The 15,956-nt window shown below is 46.3% G+C and overlaps 1 protein-coding gene across 2 annotated transcripts in view; it reads left to right on the forward strand.

Annotated features, from left to right (window-relative positions):
• Positions 1-15,721, forward strand: part of HEPH (hephaestin) — a 42,757-nt gene extending 27,036 nt beyond the window's left edge. Inside the window, exons 13-22 of one of the 2 annotated variants that reach the window (XM_032228681.1) lie at positions 3,172-3,384; positions 3,982-4,195; positions 5,353-5,492; positions 7,975-8,106; positions 8,820-8,926; positions 9,308-9,533; positions 10,731-10,870; positions 12,104-12,266; positions 13,281-13,319; positions 15,168-15,721. In XM_032228681.1, the coding sequence (XP_032084572.1) occupies positions 3,172-3,384; positions 3,982-4,195; positions 5,353-5,492; positions 7,975-8,106; positions 8,820-8,926; positions 9,308-9,533; positions 10,731-10,870; positions 12,104-12,266; positions 13,281-13,319; positions 15,168-15,457 (1,664 nt within the window). In that variant the 3' untranslated portion in view covers positions 15,458-15,721. The remainder of the gene's footprint in view (positions 1-3,171; positions 3,385-3,981; positions 4,196-5,352; positions 5,493-7,974; positions 8,107-8,819; positions 8,927-9,307; positions 9,534-10,730; positions 10,871-12,103; positions 12,267-13,280; positions 13,320-15,167) is intronic. The other variant, XM_032228682.1, reaches the window with a different exon arrangement.
• The last annotated feature ends 235 nt before the right edge of the window (positions 15,722-15,956 follow it).

The following is a 15,956-nucleotide window of genomic DNA, read 5'->3' on the forward strand; positions in this document are numbered from 1 at the left end:
TAGAGACAAATCTCAAGAATCAGAGCTGAGTGTGGTTTTATACCAACCCAAAGATTAACAAGTGAAGCAGAAGCAACATTCATTGAGTAAGACTGGCCTGAAGTTGGAAATGGTTTTCCAATTCAATCTTTCAATCTCTAGGGTTTGTAGCACAGGAGTGTCAAACTCACATCATCACGGAGGCATCACATGATGTATCAGGACTTTTCCCCCTTCGCTAAACTGGGGGTGGGCATGGCCAATGTGTTACGCATCTGGCCTGTGGGCCAGGAGTTTGACAGTCCTGTTATAGCATGAGTAGGGCATGACTGTTCTCCTGAGTCTTGCCTCTTTCTCTGAGGAGCCACATTTCATATCTATGATCTACTTGCTGGGTACCAAAAGGCAAGAGCAGAATTCAAAAGCCAAATTCTGTTCCAGTTCAAAGTCTGACTCATCAAACAAGATCATAACCCTCAGATATTAATTATAGCAACTCAAATTTGTAGTGGTGGATGCAAATATTTGAACAAATTGACAATGAATGGTGGTTTACCAGTGATGGGATTCAAATAATTTAACAACTGGTTCTCTCCCCTAATGATTTCTTCCAAAAACCAGTTCATCGAACTGCTCAGAAACTTAACAACCAGTTCTCCTGAAGTGGTGCGAATTGGCTGAATCCCACCACTGGTGTTTACGTAGGTTGACCTCATCCTTTTCCTTGAGGAAAAGTTTCAGGACATCCTTCAAAGAAAAGATTGAAAGCAACAGCTCTCTCCATTATTGCTTGTACAAGGACAATCTGCAAATTAAAATCAAACATGGACAATTCATAGAGCTCGTAGTGAACAGTAGACTTCCTCTCCGTTTTCTGTTATGCTTGACCCAATTTCTATCCTTGCTAGCCAGCATCACTCATGCCCACCTTGGCTGAAAATTATAGGAATTAAAATCCAGCATCTGGAGGTCCAAAATTTAGAAATCCAGGTTTTCCCACTTTCGGGTTTCTCAATTAATGCTTAAGTTTTCATCTTACAGCAGTGAAATCCAGACATGCATTACACTTCATGGCTTGGATGAATGTCTGTAGAAGTCCACGGGGGTGTTCTGCTTTGAGTTAGGAGTCTTAGATCCCTTCAGATATTCTCCAGTGCTGTGTTCCAGGCCAGTAGCAGTCTCAACTCTGATTGGCTGCAGTGCCTATCTGTCCTTCACCTCCTGCGGCCACTGCCTAGACAGTCATTTTATCCTGGGTTGCTGATCTCCTATGTTTTAGGCTGGTCAGCAGTTGCCATTTTTAAATATCTTAGCAATGGCCCATTAAGTATCCTCACTGGCATTGGTCCACCTTCTCTAGAACCTCATTGCTCCATCTCCCATCTCTCCATTCTCACATTCCAGGAGAGGTAGTTTGTCTCATTCAACCGAGACACCAGGAGACCTCCTCCCATTACGCCAGCGGAGGCCATGCTGCCTGCTAACCACGATTTAAACCATTTATTCTGGTGCAAGCTCACACTGGGTTACTCTTCTCTCCAAGCCCTCTAGTCACTCTAGCCCTCTCTCTAGACTGGACCCATAACCAGTGGTGAAATTCAATTTTTTTTACTACCGGTTCTGTGGGCGTAGATGGTGGGCGTGGCCATTCCCACCCCACTCTTGGGGCCAGCCAGAGGTGGCATTTGCCTGTTCTTTGAACTCCACAAAATCTCCGCTATCGGTTCTCCAAACTACTCAATTTTTTTTGCTACCAGTTGTCAGAACCTGCTGGATTTCACCCTTGCCCATAACCTGTCAGAGTTTTGGCAGCGTGACTGTTATTATGAGATATACCCAGGAGCACAAACACAGCTCACAGAGCCTTAAGACAATTAAGAGTGGTTTATAGATAACAGAAATATATATAGACACCCACGTGTTTAAATAAAATCCCTTTCCATTCACTACAGATGCAAGTAAAGAAAATGAAATACATGATGAGAGAGAGAGAAACACCCTCTAATAGCCACCTATATATAGACTTGTGTGGACCTCCCGTCAGAGTCTTAAAAGGGTTATCCCATAGCTGCCTCATTGCATCAGCCTTGCCTTATAATTGCATCATTTTACGGATTACAGTTTACAACCTTTCATCAGCTGGCAGCTATTAAATCCTCAGTACCTTGACAGCATCCTTTGAGTTTCTGCCCAGATGGAGCAAAGCGTACCACCCCACGCCCACAGCCTCTCCCTTAATTGTATTTTATTTTTGACATCTTTAAGTTGCCGTGTAGAAGTCCTCCTGCTTTGCTCCTGAGAAGCTGAACTATTTATTCTTCCTGGCTATCAGCCAAGTTATCCTGGATTTGGAGTGGCTGGAAGGAAGAATGGCTGCCTTGATTGTGGAAGCATCAGAGCCATAAAGGGAAAAAGGAAAGCAGAAAGGGCTGCATTGGTATCAAAAGAGGGGGCGGGGAGGCTGTGGAGGCATCCATGGGCAAACATCTGCAAAGCAAAGAGGCAGGAATTGGTAAGCAGACAAAGCCCCCAGGGGGAAAAGCAGGAAGGGGAGGAGCCCTGCAGCTGTTGTCTTCTATTGCCCCTACCAGAACCCATGAAGCTTCTTGGATGAGAAGCAAAAGTTCTTTTTCTTCCGCTAGGAAAAAAAAAAAACACCCCAGTTGCCCTTTGAGGCAGCCCCACAGCTCTTGTGGGGGGCTACAGCCCAGGCGTTTGGCAATCCTCTCCCCTCCAGAGGTGGGTTGCTGCCGGTACGGCCCAGTATGGCCGTACCCGTAGTGGCCCAGAGCAGCTGAGAGCGTACCGGAATGGTGGCTCTTTTGGCCTGCCTGCCCGCCCGCACTCTATACCTGTTTTTATGGCAAACGGCAAAGTGCGCACGCACAGCATGTGGTGCCTGCGCAAGCCCCAACAATCAGCTGGTTGTCGCAGGGGCGGTGGATTGCGCATGCGTGCACAGTGCAAGTCAGGCATGTGCACGAACAGAACATGCGAGCGCATTATCAGCGTGACAGTAAGAGCAACCCACCACTGCTCCCCTCCCTCTTTTATCTCAGTTTTTGATTTCTGGAGTTCGAATCCTGCTTTCTACTCAGTTTGAGCATTCCCAAATTATTGCTGGATGAAATGTCCCCTGAAAATTCAGCCTACTGTTGATTTTTTTCTCCCCTGTTTTCTTTTGCATTGAAGCCATCAATGGATTCCTCTTTGGAAATTTGCCCCTCCTGGAGATGTGCAAAGGAGATACCGTATCCTGGCACCTGCTGGGCTTTGGCAGTGAAACCGACATTCATGGGGTTGTTTTCCAAGGAAACACCATCCTGAGGAATGGGATGAGGCGAGATACAGCCAGTCTCTTCCCTCACACCTTCGTCACAGCCCTCATGCAGCCCGATAACCAAGGTAAAGGCATAACTCGGTGCCCCCCTTCCCTCTCTCGGGACTGAGAAACTGACATGGCCCTTCACAGCGTGGGGAACCACAGCTTCCCATATTGTCCCGCACTTTTGGCCAGACTGACTGGGCTTTCCAGAGGCTTTAGAACCGTGATGGCAAACCCATGGCACGCATGCCACAGGTGGCACGTGGAGCCATTTGTCAGGGCACATGAGGCGTTGCGGTTTCTCCTGTGGTTTCTTCCCCAGACCCCCAAAACTTTAACCTTAGACTGCCTCCTGTTGACCTCACCCCATTCCTAAGAGGTCTGTCAGGGGAGTGCATAAGCGCACTAATATGCCTACCGTCCCTGTCCCCACTTACTCGTATCCATAAATACTACTACCCCCATCCCCAGTCCCTGGAAAAGTTTAAGCATTTTGTTTTATTTCTTTAAACCGGAGGATGCACACCTGTGATGTTCAAAAAAAATGTTGGCCTGTTGCCAGATCTGAGAGAACTTTGATCTGCCTTTCCCAAAGTTGGTAGAGAAGCTTTAAGGGTGTCTTTGCTCCCATCCTGATTCCGGGCATCTTCTCATTAGCTTCGTTTGCCTCCTTCCAGGCACTTTTGGTGTTTACTGTCAGACCAGCAACCACTATCAGAATGGAATGAGAGGCAGATACTCTGTTCGGCAGTGTGGGGAAAAGACCTATTTTCCAAACCGACAGTATGGGACCGTGAGGACCTTTTATATCATGGCGGAGGAGACGGAGTGGGACTACGCTCCAGACCGCAGCTGGGAGTCAGAAAGGCACAACAACTCAGGAGAGGAAAGGTATCGGTGCTGCTTCGGAGACAGCTCTGCTTCCGGGGATTTGTTTCTGGGAAATGGGATGTAGTCAATCGTGTTATTTTGGGGGGATTCTCTTGAAAGATGTTTAAATCAATTAGACTTACAGGCCAGAATTTTAAAAGAGAGGTAGGATAATGGGGAACGATCCTGAGGAAGGTAAGGAAGCCGATTAGTGGGATGAGAAGAAGCCCTAGAAAATTAGCCTAGAGAAGAGCCAATAAGGAGTTGAAGCAGTGGTGAAAATCAATTTTTTTTTTACTATCGCTTCTGTGGGGGTGGCTTGGTGGGCATGGCATGGTGGGCGTGAAATGGCATGGTGGGCGTGACATGGTGGGTGTGGCAGGGGAAGGATATTGCCAAATCTCCATTCCCTCCCCACTCCAGGGGGAAGGATATTGCAAAATCCCCATTCCCTCCCCATTCTGGGGCCAGCCAGAGGTGGCATTTGCCAGTTCTCCAAACTACTCAAAGTTTTCGCTCCAGAACCTGTCAGGACCTGCTGAATTTCACCCCTGAGCTGAAGGATTTTTCTCAGAGGAGACCAAGTGCTGTTCTCTGTGGTCTCACACTGGAGGTTCCTCACTTACTGGAGAATTAAGTGTTGCCTGAATATCAGCAAAAGCTTATTGACAGCTCAGAGAAGTGAGCAATTAGCAGGAAGGGACCTTGGAGGTCTTCTCATCCAACCACCCCCGCTCAAGCATGAGATTCTGTACTATTGTAGACATATGGCTGTCCAATCTCTTCTTAAGAGCCTCCAGTAATGGAGCACCCACAACCTCTGGAGGTAATCCGTTTCACTGATTGATTGTTCTTGCTGTAAGGAAATTTCTCCTTGGTTGTAGGTTGCTTCTCTCCTTAATTAGTTTCCATCTGTTGAAATTCCCCAGGCCACGTCAGGACTCAAAAATCATACGTAAGGTTTGCAGAAATATTTTTGAACTTTTTTCTTTTTTACATCCGTCTGATTTCCTTACCGGCTTTTGCTGTCAGCCTGGTCCAGATCAGTTAAAGCCAGGTTTCCATGAGTTAAATCTGCCCAAAGCAATGAATGATAAGCCTGATACACACCCTTATAAGCTGTTCATTTGTGCTAACCATGCATCTTTCATGCGAAAAAGGAATTTTGAAATTCACAGGCATGGCGACATATTCCTCAACCGTGAGAATGGACGACTGGGCTCCCGATACAAGAAAGTTGTTTATAGGGAATATACAGACGGGACATTCAAGACCCCGAAGAAGAGAACAGATGCTGAGCAACATCTGGGGATACTAGGTAGCCCACTGAAACCTTCTGGTGTGACTTTCATTCCAGCTAGTAGAATTTTAAACTCTTTCTGGCATTGTTTTCAAGAGTGCGTCTTTTTCATAGATTCCTGGGATAAGATTTGCAGCTTCTCAACTAAGAGATTTCCATCCCAGGAATGGAAGATTGTCTTTTAAATATGGATAAGATGAACAATCATTTGCCCAGGATGGAATAAGGACTCCTGCCCTGGGCAACCCCACGTGGCTTTTGGGTGGACGGTGGGGGGAGATTATTTGGATGGGGGGAAGGCCCTCAAGATAGTCCTTGGCCTGCAACCATTCATACAGCATCTACAGCAGTGATGGGGAACCTTTTTGGCACCAAGTGCCAAAAAGGAAGCATGCACACGCTCGTCTGGGCTGCAACCAGGAGGAGGAGCTGCCTAGGAGGCATGCGCGTGCCAGAAAATGTACTTCCGATTTCTGGAGTGCACATGTGCGCCGGCCAGCAAGTCTTCCGGTTGCTTCTGTGCATGTGCACACTGATCATCTGGTGTGTGCACATGCATGCCAGAAACCCAGAAGAGGAACAGGCAACGGCAGGTGACATGGGTCCACGTGCCACTTTGTGCACGCCTGCCCTAGGTTCCCCATCAAGGATCTACAATGTTCAAAGTTATGATGGCATGAAAGTAATTGTGGTTCCTGATGGGTCCTTGGAGTTCCGGCAAAGTCCAGCAGCCCTGCAGCCACAGGACTGCGATCTGGGCCCTCAGCAGCTGGTTTGCACTTCTGACTGACTGCAGCGTCCTGCAATCCCATGGTGGCTATTTGCAATCTTTCCTTCTGACTTTCCCAGAAAATGAAAGGGGAAGCCACCATCCAAGAGTCTCAAGTCACTGGGATAATGCGCTCTCCCCGCCCCCTCCCAGCCCCCCAGTGTTTCTGCACCTGTGCCGTTCCCGGCTTGGACCACCTTTGTGACAGAAGTTCTTCCGGTCCCAATTGCCATCGCAAGTCAAGGACAGGTCATCCTCATTTGCCCTGAGAAAGCACTTCAGCTTATTTATTTATTTTTATTCATTTCATTCATTTATTTAGTTTGACACTCATATACAAGATAACAGGAATAAGGATAAACATGAATAAGAACACAGGAAATGGGTACAAATAAATGGGGACATTAGGACAGGGACGGTAGGCATGCATGCCCCTTACTGACCTCTTAGGAATGGGGTGAGGTCAACAGTAGAGGTTAAAGTTTTGGGGATTTGGGGAAGAAACCACAGAATCAGTTAGGGCATCCCAGATGTTGACCACTGTTGCTGAAGTCGTATTTTTTGCAATTGGGTTTGTAATTTTTGTGTGTTCGTGTATTATTGCTTTTTGCCTGCCTTTCCAAAACTCCAAGAGCTTTTGCATTGACCTCATGCCTGGGGAAAGTTAAGCATCTCGGAGTGGGCAGAGAAGTGTCCATAAAACAATTTTTGGTCAGCACACTGGATTCTTTAGAGACGTCCCTACAAGCTTTGGGGAAGTGTGATGGACAACAGGTCTTTCTGGATTTTCTGGCACTGCTCATCAAAGCCTGGGAAGGCTAGTGTCCTAGGGCTTCAAGGGACTTTGAAGGTCTTCTAGTCCAACACTCTGCCCTAGGCAAGAGTTCTTATACCATTTTGGACAAATGATTGTCTAATCTTTTCTTGAAAACCTCCAGGGGTGGAGCATCCACAACACTTGAGAAGGAAATTGTTTCATTGATTCATCGTTCTCCCTAATTTCTCCTTAATTCCAGGTTGAATCTTCCTCCGATAAGCTTCCATCTCTTGCTTCTTGCCCTGCCTTCAGGTGCTTTGGAGAGTAAACCGATGCCTTGAGCTGGTCAGGAAGCCATGGGGTCCAGGAGAGCTAAGCAAAACGCTGGCTCCTTTCCTCGGAAACCAAGTGGTTATGTTGCTCTATGAAGCTGCTTGGAGGGGGCTACACATTGCTGTTCACCAGGAAAAAAAAAAACACTGAAATTTTGCAACCCCCCTGTCAGCCTCTGCTTCGCTTGCTTGCTATTGGCTGCCATAGAAACGGGGAGGGTGACGGCATGGTATTGTGGAAGGGAATTGTGTGGTACTGGAGGAGTTATGTAGAAGGGAGTTTTGTTCTCACCATCTTCTGCGCATGCTGATGGCTGATGTTTGGACTTGGTTAAGGCCAATCGTCTCGCATACCAACCTGATGAGGCCTTTTGAAGATGCACCCCACATGACGCTTTAGGGAGTTGCAGATTGGACACTGGGCTGGGGTAACTGGAGGGAGGGGGCTGGGTAATCATTTGACATGCACTTGTTCATGCCTTTTTGGCTCAGATCTTGCTTTCCTTTTTGCTGCTTTCAAATCTAGTAAAAGTACTTTATCTCTATTCAAATAGAATTGAGGTTTTTGTTTCTTGGATTCTGAAGGAGGCATGCCTGACACCCCCAGCCACTCTTCTTTTGCTTTATCCTTTCTGCCTCCAGGTCCCTTTATTTGGGCAGAAGTGGGAGATGTGCTGAATATAGTTTTTAGGAACAATGCCACGCGGCCTTACTCCATTCATGCCCATGGAGTCCTGGAAAAGAACCACAGGGACTCTAACACAGCAGTGCCAGGTGAGTCTTGCCGACATTTTCTTGGCAATCTATATGCCTGAGTTTTGTTTCTTCATTTACGTACTGTTGTGTTGGTGTTTCTGTGTAGCAAAAAGTCCACAACTGCGTCATCTGCCCTAAAATGAGGACAACCTTGCCTAAGAATTTTCAATGCTGTCCTAAAAAGGCAGAAATATTTAAATAAATTTATATTTAAATAAATACAGAACACAGTCAAAACGGGGTTTTTGAGCAACAGCTAAAAAGAACATTGTTGTATAAGAAAAACCAACACACTCCAATCAGATTTTAGATGCACAATAGCAGAGAACAATATTCTTAACCAGTCAACTAGGTAGTGCTGTGCTGGTAGAAGCATAAAATATAAATTTGGTTTGTGAAAGTTAGCAAAGATCAGAGAAGAACACAGGCAGACTATTGTTCCAATAAAAGTATTATTGTTGAATCAACAATGGGACAAAGGCAGTCCTGGATATTAGCCGATGCCCTGTAGTAATTTAAATCTCCGTATAGTAACTTAGGTCTGCTGATAAACATGTTAGTTTTCTAATTGCTTGTGCTATTTTGTAGCTTGGTGTTCATGAGGAAGGCAACCTCATAAACACCAGGGGCAGCCTACAATCTGCCTTTATATCTGAAGGCCTGAATTTTCAGATGCAAAATCCCCTGTTGCTAAAGTTCCTAACAAAAGTGTTGAAATTTCTCTCTCCTAGGAGGAATTGTAACCTATCAATGGGATGTTCCCGAAAGATCTGGTCCAGGACCAAACGATTCAGCCTGTGTGAGTTGGATCTACTATTCCACAGTGGATCGTGTCAAGGTGTGTGTTTTTCAGTTCCTTCGTTGATGATGTCCTCTCCCAACGCGGGATGGAGCTGCCCAAGGAAATGTTAGTGGTCAAGGTGGAGACTAGCATCGGCTGAAGCCCACACCAAAGTTAATGACCTTTTAGGCTTCCTCCGCTTGAGTAGAGTTCACTTTTTGAGTAAAATAAGAATTATATGTCACAGGATGGGGGGGGGGGGCATCAGAATTTTAGAGACGCTTAGGAGGGGCATGGCCAAAAAAAGTTTGGGAACCACCAAAGTTTAAGGCCTTGCCTGATGCAGCTGGATGTGCTCTGTGATGGTGTGTTAATAAAAAGAGTGTAGAGTTCTAGCAAATGTACGCAGAGAGTTTTTGCTGTCTCCTTTTCTGGCAGGATTTGTACAGTGGCCTCGTTGGGCCCCTGAAAGTTTGTCGTAAAGGGAGCCTGGATTCTAACGGGAGGAGGAAAGGCGTGAGCAAGGAATTTGCCCTCCTCTTTTTGGTTTTTGATGAAAATCAGTCTTGGTACCTTGAGGAGAACATGAAGATTTATATCCAAGGGGATTGGAACCGTTCCCACCAGCAGGACGAAGAATTTATGGAAAGCAACAAAATGCATGGTTTGTAGATCTCTTTTCCTTTTTTTTGTATTAGGAGCGATGATGCCTTTGCACGTTGCAAAAAGAAATGGGACTCTCTTTCTGAAAAACACATTTCTAAAAAAAAAAAAAAAGATTGTTCCACGTGCACATTGTGCTTGAGAGTGGTGGAGTGCCAGTATGGATACAAATTTAATTTCCTTAGGAAGAGATGATTAGATAGAGGTTTTGTCATAAAAAAGTCATTTTCAATAGAAGAAAATATCTGTAGTTCAGGGTTGAACTGTGGATTCCTTGATGGTCTCTCAGCCTGGTTACTCATTGCAGACATTTCATTACCCTAGTACCACAATGGTGAACATATGGCATGCGTGTCACATGTGGGACGCAGGGCCCTCTCTGTGGGCGTGCGAGCCATCGCCCTAGTTCAGCTCCACCGTGCATGAGCGTGCACCTCCTGCCAGCCAGCTGGTCGTCGGATCTCTGCCATGCATGATCATAAGTTGAAGATTACTTGTATATATTTTTTGGTCTATATCATTTATGATAGCCTCTAAATTCTTCATCAGGCAAGATATGACAGAGAATGAAGAAGCCAAAACTCCAAAACGTTTCAGCAAAGTGAAGTGCAGTTCAAAGTCCTCCATTGGGGTGGAGATTTGTTAAAATATTCATGACTGGGAGAGACATGGGAACAAGGTCAGCCAATGAATAGGCAAAGCAACTAAGTCAGCCAATGGGAGCTTAAAGAGATCCGAGTCTGTGCAGAGAATTGAAATGGAAACTTAAGCAGTCTGCTGCTCTGAGAAGTAAACTAGCAGTCTGTCTGGGCTTGTCTGCTGAAATGAAACTAACTACGTTTGGCTGTAACTCTCCTGACTTGTGTTTGCTTGGAAGAACCACCTGTTGGTATTATACATTTATTCATCTCTTCTTATGCATATAAAGAAGTTAATGAGTTCTACTGCATCAGTTATCTGTGTGTGCTTTCTGGATTTGAATTTATGCAACAAACTCTTACAAGATTGTAGGCTGGCCCCATTGTTCGTGGTGGGTGTGATTGAGTCAGAGGCAGGGAGAAGAATTGCTGACAGTTTTGCAAAGATAAAATTGATCTGACCCTAAGGAGAAATGCAAAGGCTCACTTTGGAAGGGTGAGTGGTTCTTCACGAGACAAAAGTCCTGCCGTTATTCACCAGATATCTCTTCTTTCCTTAGCAATCAATGGTAAAGTATATGCAAACTTGCCCGGGCTGGAGGTGTGTGAAGGAGACTGGGTGAACTGGTATCTGCTGGGAATGGGTCAGGAGATTGACGTGCACACCGTTCACTTCCATGCAGAGACATTCACCTACCGGGTGAGACTCTCCCCAAACTGATGCAGGGGATCCCCCCCCCCCTTTAAAGGACAAATCTAGAGAAAGAGTCTGGGAATGTTCTGGCCTAGGCTTCCGGAGAAAGCCTAAATCACAATCTTAATTCCCAAAACCTTCTTTTATTTATGCGGCTGGAAATTATGGTCATTCAGAGCCTGCAAGGCTTTACAAACAATCTGTGTGTCAATTCTGACAGTTGCCATGGTGAGAGAAAGGAGGGGAGCGCATTCCACCTATACTTTCGGCTAGAGTCAGATCTCAGATTACCACAGCAGGCTTGGGAGGGGTGCACCTCATTGGGGAATGTGATTTATGACACAGACTGAAGGGAGGGAAGGAACAGGGGTAAAGTTCAGCTATTATTCAAATAAGGTCTTGCCAAAAAAATGCTCCTAATAAATGACTAATTTTCTTTTGAAATTTGCCTCGAGACTCAAGAATCAATTAGGGCATTTATTTTGGAAACCTGACACTCTGAAAGTTCCGGCAAATGTCTGCTCAAGTTGCCGCAGTCTTTCAGGGGAATGTTGATAAACACCCACCTTATCTCCCTTGGAAGGCTGCCAGAGACCTAATTGCCAAATGCAGAGCAAGGCCAAACTTAGCACCGAGTCAAACAGAACTTTTCAAAGCTTGAACTGACCAGATGAACTAATTGCTTCGTACAAAGGCTGACATCCCATTTGCACCTTTTTTTTTGTCTTATGGGAAAGGCCACTCATCTCCAAGCCTTACTCCCAAGTCGACCCTGCTTTCTTAATTGTTCTTGCCTTCTGGCAGCTCTGCGCATGAGCACACTGGGAACAGGCTCTTCTGCCTCGCTGATGTAAGACTTTGGAGGCAGCAAATAACTACCAGATGGCCTTGGTCCCCTCTCTGCCCCCGATGGAGAGCCCTTGTTCGAGCCTTCTCCAGACTCCAGGATTGGCCATGCTCCCCCTCAGCCTCCTCACTGTCTGAATCTGCAGCCAGCTCTGCTGGCTCCTGGAGGGCCACAACAGGGGGCTCCTGTCTTGCATTTAGTTAGTTTGTGTGTCCCAAGTTGGCAGGTTGGTTTCTTTCCTCTCCCTGGGTCTCCCCAAGCCAACTAAGTTGAGCAAACTTATAAAATGCCTAACTCTCTGACCATGGAATTGGTAGTAGCTAAACATTACACTCTGGCAATCACCCCTGTTTTAGGTTTTCACTCATTGTCCTTCTATTTTTGTGTGTCAGAATGGCAAGAGTTACCGGGCTGATGTGGTGGATCTCTTCCCTGGGACCTTTGAGATGGTGGAAATGCAGGGTGGCAATCCTGGCACATGGCTTCTTCACTGCCATGTGGCTGACCATATCCATGCTGGTATGGAGACGCTTTTCACAATCCTACCACGCCAAGGTAAGAAGAAAGTTCGTGGTGCAAGTAGGGCTCAATCTGTTTGGGGAGCTGTGCCCATCAAAATCATTCAGTGGCTCCAAGGCACATCCAACCCCCTTGGAAACCAAGGACAAAATTCCAGAACTACCCTGTTTCCCTGAAAATAAGACCTCCCCGGATAATAAGCCCAATCAGGCTTTTGAGAACATCTGCTAAAATAAGCCCTCCCCCAAAATAAGCCCTCCCTTAAAATATTTAAACACATGCGCAGCTGGTTCCCAGCATTTCCTGGAGGCGAAAGAGGGGGAGAAATATACCCCATGTGCCCCATATGCACTTACCATCTCCACGTAATGGCCTCACGGAGGCCGCTCCCACAAATCCTAGCTACCGTGCCCCTTCTCTTAGTGGTGGCCGCAAAAACAGCAGCAGGCCCAGCGACATTAGGGCTGGCAAGAATGTGCCAGAAACAGAGACAGAACTTATGGCCCTCTCTGGATCAGCTGATCCACAGGCCGCAGGCCAAGATTAAGGGGCCTCCTGCACCTCAAAAATAATAAGACCTTCCTGAAAATAAGGCCAAGCGCTTATTTCGGGGGCCAAAAGAAAATAAGGCCCTGTCTTATTTTGGGGGAAACATGGTAGGAAAACTTCAGGATAAGCGATGGATCAGTAGAGAACAGCAGCTGGAAGGACCAGAAAAGCTAATGGTGTAGCAGATGTGCTCACTTAGCGGTGAACTGTGAAGAATGTATATAATTGGGAATCAGGGTCTGGACTTCTCTAAAGAAGCCATTCAAAAGTTCAAATGTGGTTGCTAATCCAGCAGCCCCAAGGAGCTCTGGGGATGGGCACATAGGCCTGTTTGCTTGAAACAGGGCTGAACATCGTGATGCTAAGGGAAAAGAAGATCTGGATGGATTCCTCTTTGTAAAAGCTGGATTCCATGAATGGATTCCTTGTGCTGCTTTGGGTGTCCTCCATCTCCCTCTGGGCTTTGCAAAACAGTCCTGATTCTGCCTTTTTTTTTTTCAGATGCAGAAAATTGCAGATACCATACATTCAAAATTGCAGGTACTGTGTTTTCTTTCCATATTTCTTTTCAGATATCTTTAATGAAAAGAAGGACTAGGGGAGACATGATAGCAGTGTTCTAATCTCTCAGGGGCTGCCACAAAGAAGAGAGAGTCAAACTATTCTCCAAAGCACCTGAGGGCAGAACAAGAGGCAATGGGTGGAAACTAATCAAGGAGAGAAGCAACCTAGAACCAGGGGTGGGATTCAAAATTTTTAGCAACCAGTTCTCCGCCTGGTTGCTGGGTGGGCGTGGCTATGGTGTGCATGGCCTACTCAGCCTCCTGCACTATGGGGGGGTTCCGTCCTCCCCAGGCTCTGGAGGTTCCGTCTTCCCCAGGCTCTGGAGGTTCCGTCCTCCCAAGGCTCGGGCCACCAGGAGGGTGAAAATGGCCTCCCCCAGGCTCTGGAGGCCAGAAACAGGCCTGTTTCCGGACTTCCGGAAGGCCCATTTTTCGCCCTCGCAGAGTCTCTGCATGGGCCCTGCACTTACCTGACAGCCAAAATGGGCTGTGCGGAGACTCCTGGAAGGGGTGGGGGTGAATGGGCAGGGCCAGCCAGTCCTTGCAACTACCGGTTTGGCGAACCTGATGTAAAATTAGCATCTGTTTCAACCGAACCAGTCCAAGCCAGCTGAATCCCACCCCTGCCTAGAACTAAGGAGAAATTTCCTGACAGTGAGAACAATTAATCAGTGTGACAACTTGTCTCCAGAAGTTGTGAATGCTCCAACCCTGGAGGTTTTAAAGAAGATGTTGGATAACCATTTGTTTGAAATGGTATAAGGTTTCCTGCCTAAGCAGGGGGTTGGACTAGAAGACCTCCAAGGTCCCTTCCGACTCTGTTATTCTGTTTATTTCTTTCAGATAGCATGATTGATAGAGATATTCCAAGTTTGAAATCTTTTCTCGCTCCCATTGTTCTTGTCCTGTGATCCCAAATAGTCACCCTCTGGAAGTGTCCTGAAATATTGCTAATCTCTTACAACTCAGGAGTCCAACTTGGCACAACCTCCAGCAATTTTCCTCTTATCTTCTGGAAATTCTCTTCTGAATATTACCTGGTGAACCCTTATTTAATCATAGCTTATGCTAGCAAGTTTGCCTCTTACCCATGGTTTTCAGATTTTGGTTTAGGTGAAACTGCTGGGACGCCACTATGGCATTTTGCCTGAAGTGCAGTTAAACATCATGCTCAACCATGCTGTACTTGAACAAGCTAGCTCAGTCCTTGGCTTTGGCTTGCCAATTTCAGGAAAACCAAGGACTAGTGTAACGTATGAATCCAGGTGTCCTGGATTCCCTAATGCCCTAATTATCAAGTCAAGGTTTTAGTACAAAACCAGTGATTTATTGGGTGATCCATTAGGCAATATCTGTTCACAGTCAAGCCTGTGCTTTGTTTGATTTTTCTTCTGAACTTTACCCCGTTCCTTCCCTCCCCTCAGTCTGTGTCATGATCACATTCCCCTGTAAGAGACACCCCTCCCAAGCCAGCTGCAGTAATCTGAGATCCAACTTCAGCCGACAGTATGCGTGGAATGTACTCCCTCCCCCTTCTACCATGACGCGGGAGAGTTGACGCCAGGTTTAAGCTCAAGAATGACACAACTGGAAGAGATTCTGTTCAGTCAGCTTGGCACAATCCCCAATTCTAAATGATTTCACGGGATTTCCAGTTTAGCCCTGTTCCTCATTTAGTTTTCCAATCGTAGAGAGTTTTTTTTAATTTACTTGAATTATTGCTATTACACGATTATCGCTGTTGTTCTCCAGTTTTCAATGGCTTAGGTTATTGAATTCCTCTTGGTCTGTAGTTTGACTTTTCCATAATTTCTTTGACTTCCAGCAGAAACTGCCGAAGAGGCACCTGTGGGTCCTTCTGAAGAGGAGCATGTGGAAGCTTCTGAAGAGAAAATCTCCCATGAGATCGTTTTGTTTGGCTCAAGGCTAGTCCAGGGACATGTAGAAGCAGCCATTGTGACTCTTGCTGTTGCTGGAGTGGTGCTCTTCATCACGGCCAGTGTTCTTCTTGGTGTGATCGTCCACCTCAAGAGACAAAGGAGGTTGAGACGCAACAAGCGGTCTATATTGGATGAAAGCTTCAAACTGATGCGTAGTCAAAAGCACGACCTTTAGCAAAGAACGGAAGAGGCCTTGGGAGTTTCTAAGCTAGGCAGTAGTAAAAATGGCCCAGAATAGGATTCAGCAATCATTTTCCGAAAATTCACTAAGAAATTTTACTCATAAGTCCTTCTGCCTATGATATCCACTCTACATTTTAAGGTTTCCGGTATCCCAAGCCTCAGATTGATTCCCAGCAGTGAGGAAATTCAATTTTTGATTTACTACCGGTTCTGTGGGTGTGGCTTGGTGGGCATGGCAGGGAAAGGATACCGCAAAATCCCCATTCCCTCCCCACTCCAGGGGAAGGATACTGCCAAATCCCCATTCCTCCCGATCAGCTGGGACTCGGGAGGCAGAGAATAGATGGGGGTGGGGCCAGTCAGAGGTGGGATTTGCCACTTCTCCAAACTACTCAAAATTTCTGCTACCGGTTCTCCAGAACCGGTCAGAACCTCCTGAATTTCACCCCTGATTCCCAGATCCTTATTCCCTGAAAGACAGGACAGGTAAC

Source organism: Thamnophis elegans, chromosome 12, assembly GCF_009769535.1.
Source record: "Thamnophis elegans isolate rThaEle1 chromosome 12, rThaEle1.pri, whole genome shotgun sequence".
In the NCBI taxonomy this organism is placed as follows: Eukaryota; Metazoa; Chordata; class Lepidosauria; order Squamata; family Colubridae; genus Thamnophis; species Thamnophis elegans.